The 589-nt window shown below is 43.0% G+C and overlaps 1 protein-coding gene across 1 annotated transcript in view; it reads left to right on the forward strand.

Annotated features, from left to right (window-relative positions):
- Positions 1–97: 97 nt before the first annotated feature.
- LOC107576948 (mitochondrial import receptor subunit TOM34-like) overlaps positions 98–589 on the forward strand; it is a gene marked incomplete at its 5' end in the record, with an annotated part of 2,566 nt that continues 2,074 nt past the window's right edge. Inside the window, 2 exons of the mRNA XM_016263069.1 lie at positions 98–243; positions 384–510. Of these exons, the coding sequence (XP_016118555.1) occupies positions 98–243; positions 384–510 (273 nt within the window). The remainder of the gene's footprint in view (positions 244–383; positions 511–589) is intronic.

The following is a 589-nucleotide window of genomic DNA, read 5'->3' on the forward strand; positions in this document are numbered from 1 at the left end:
GTTACGAGTCCGACTCTCTAACCATTAGGCCACGACTTCCCTGTGCCGTACTGAGCGGAGCCATCATGCTTTGCTTGTACTTGTTTTATTCTAAGCACCAGGACCTGAAGCTGCTAAAAAAGCCAAGGCTCTAAAGGAAGAAGGCAATGCGTTTGTGAAGAAAGGCGAACACAAGAAAGCCGTGGAGAAGTACACGCAGTCACTCGGTCAGGACCCCAAAGAAGTCACAACCTACACAAATCGGTAAGAAATGGTACCGGTAATTATGCTGCCAAATGTCAGGGTCCCTATGGTTATTCAGTTCAAAACTGATTTTGAATTTCTACCTGTAAAAGTCATGGACTTTAGGTTTGATAATGTGTGTAAATCAATACTGCTTGTAGGGCTCTCTGCTACCTGTCATTAAAGATGTATAAAGAAGCTATTAGCGACTGTGATGAGGGTCTTCGATTGGACTCTGCCAACATTAAGGCTTTTTACCGACGTGCCCAGGCAAACAAGGAACTCAAGGTAAGTTTATTTCTGAACCATTGTCTTCATTTATTGGGGTCATGAACTGAGAAATCAAAATTCCCTTGATCTTTTGACA

The sequence above is a fragment of the Sinocyclocheilus grahami genome, unplaced genomic scaffold (genome assembly GCF_001515645.1).
Source record: "Sinocyclocheilus grahami isolate Dianchi unplaced genomic scaffold, SAMN03320097.WGS_v1.1 scaffold4701.1, whole genome shotgun sequence".
Taxonomy (NCBI): Eukaryota; Metazoa; Chordata; class Actinopteri; order Cypriniformes; family Cyprinidae; genus Sinocyclocheilus; species Sinocyclocheilus grahami.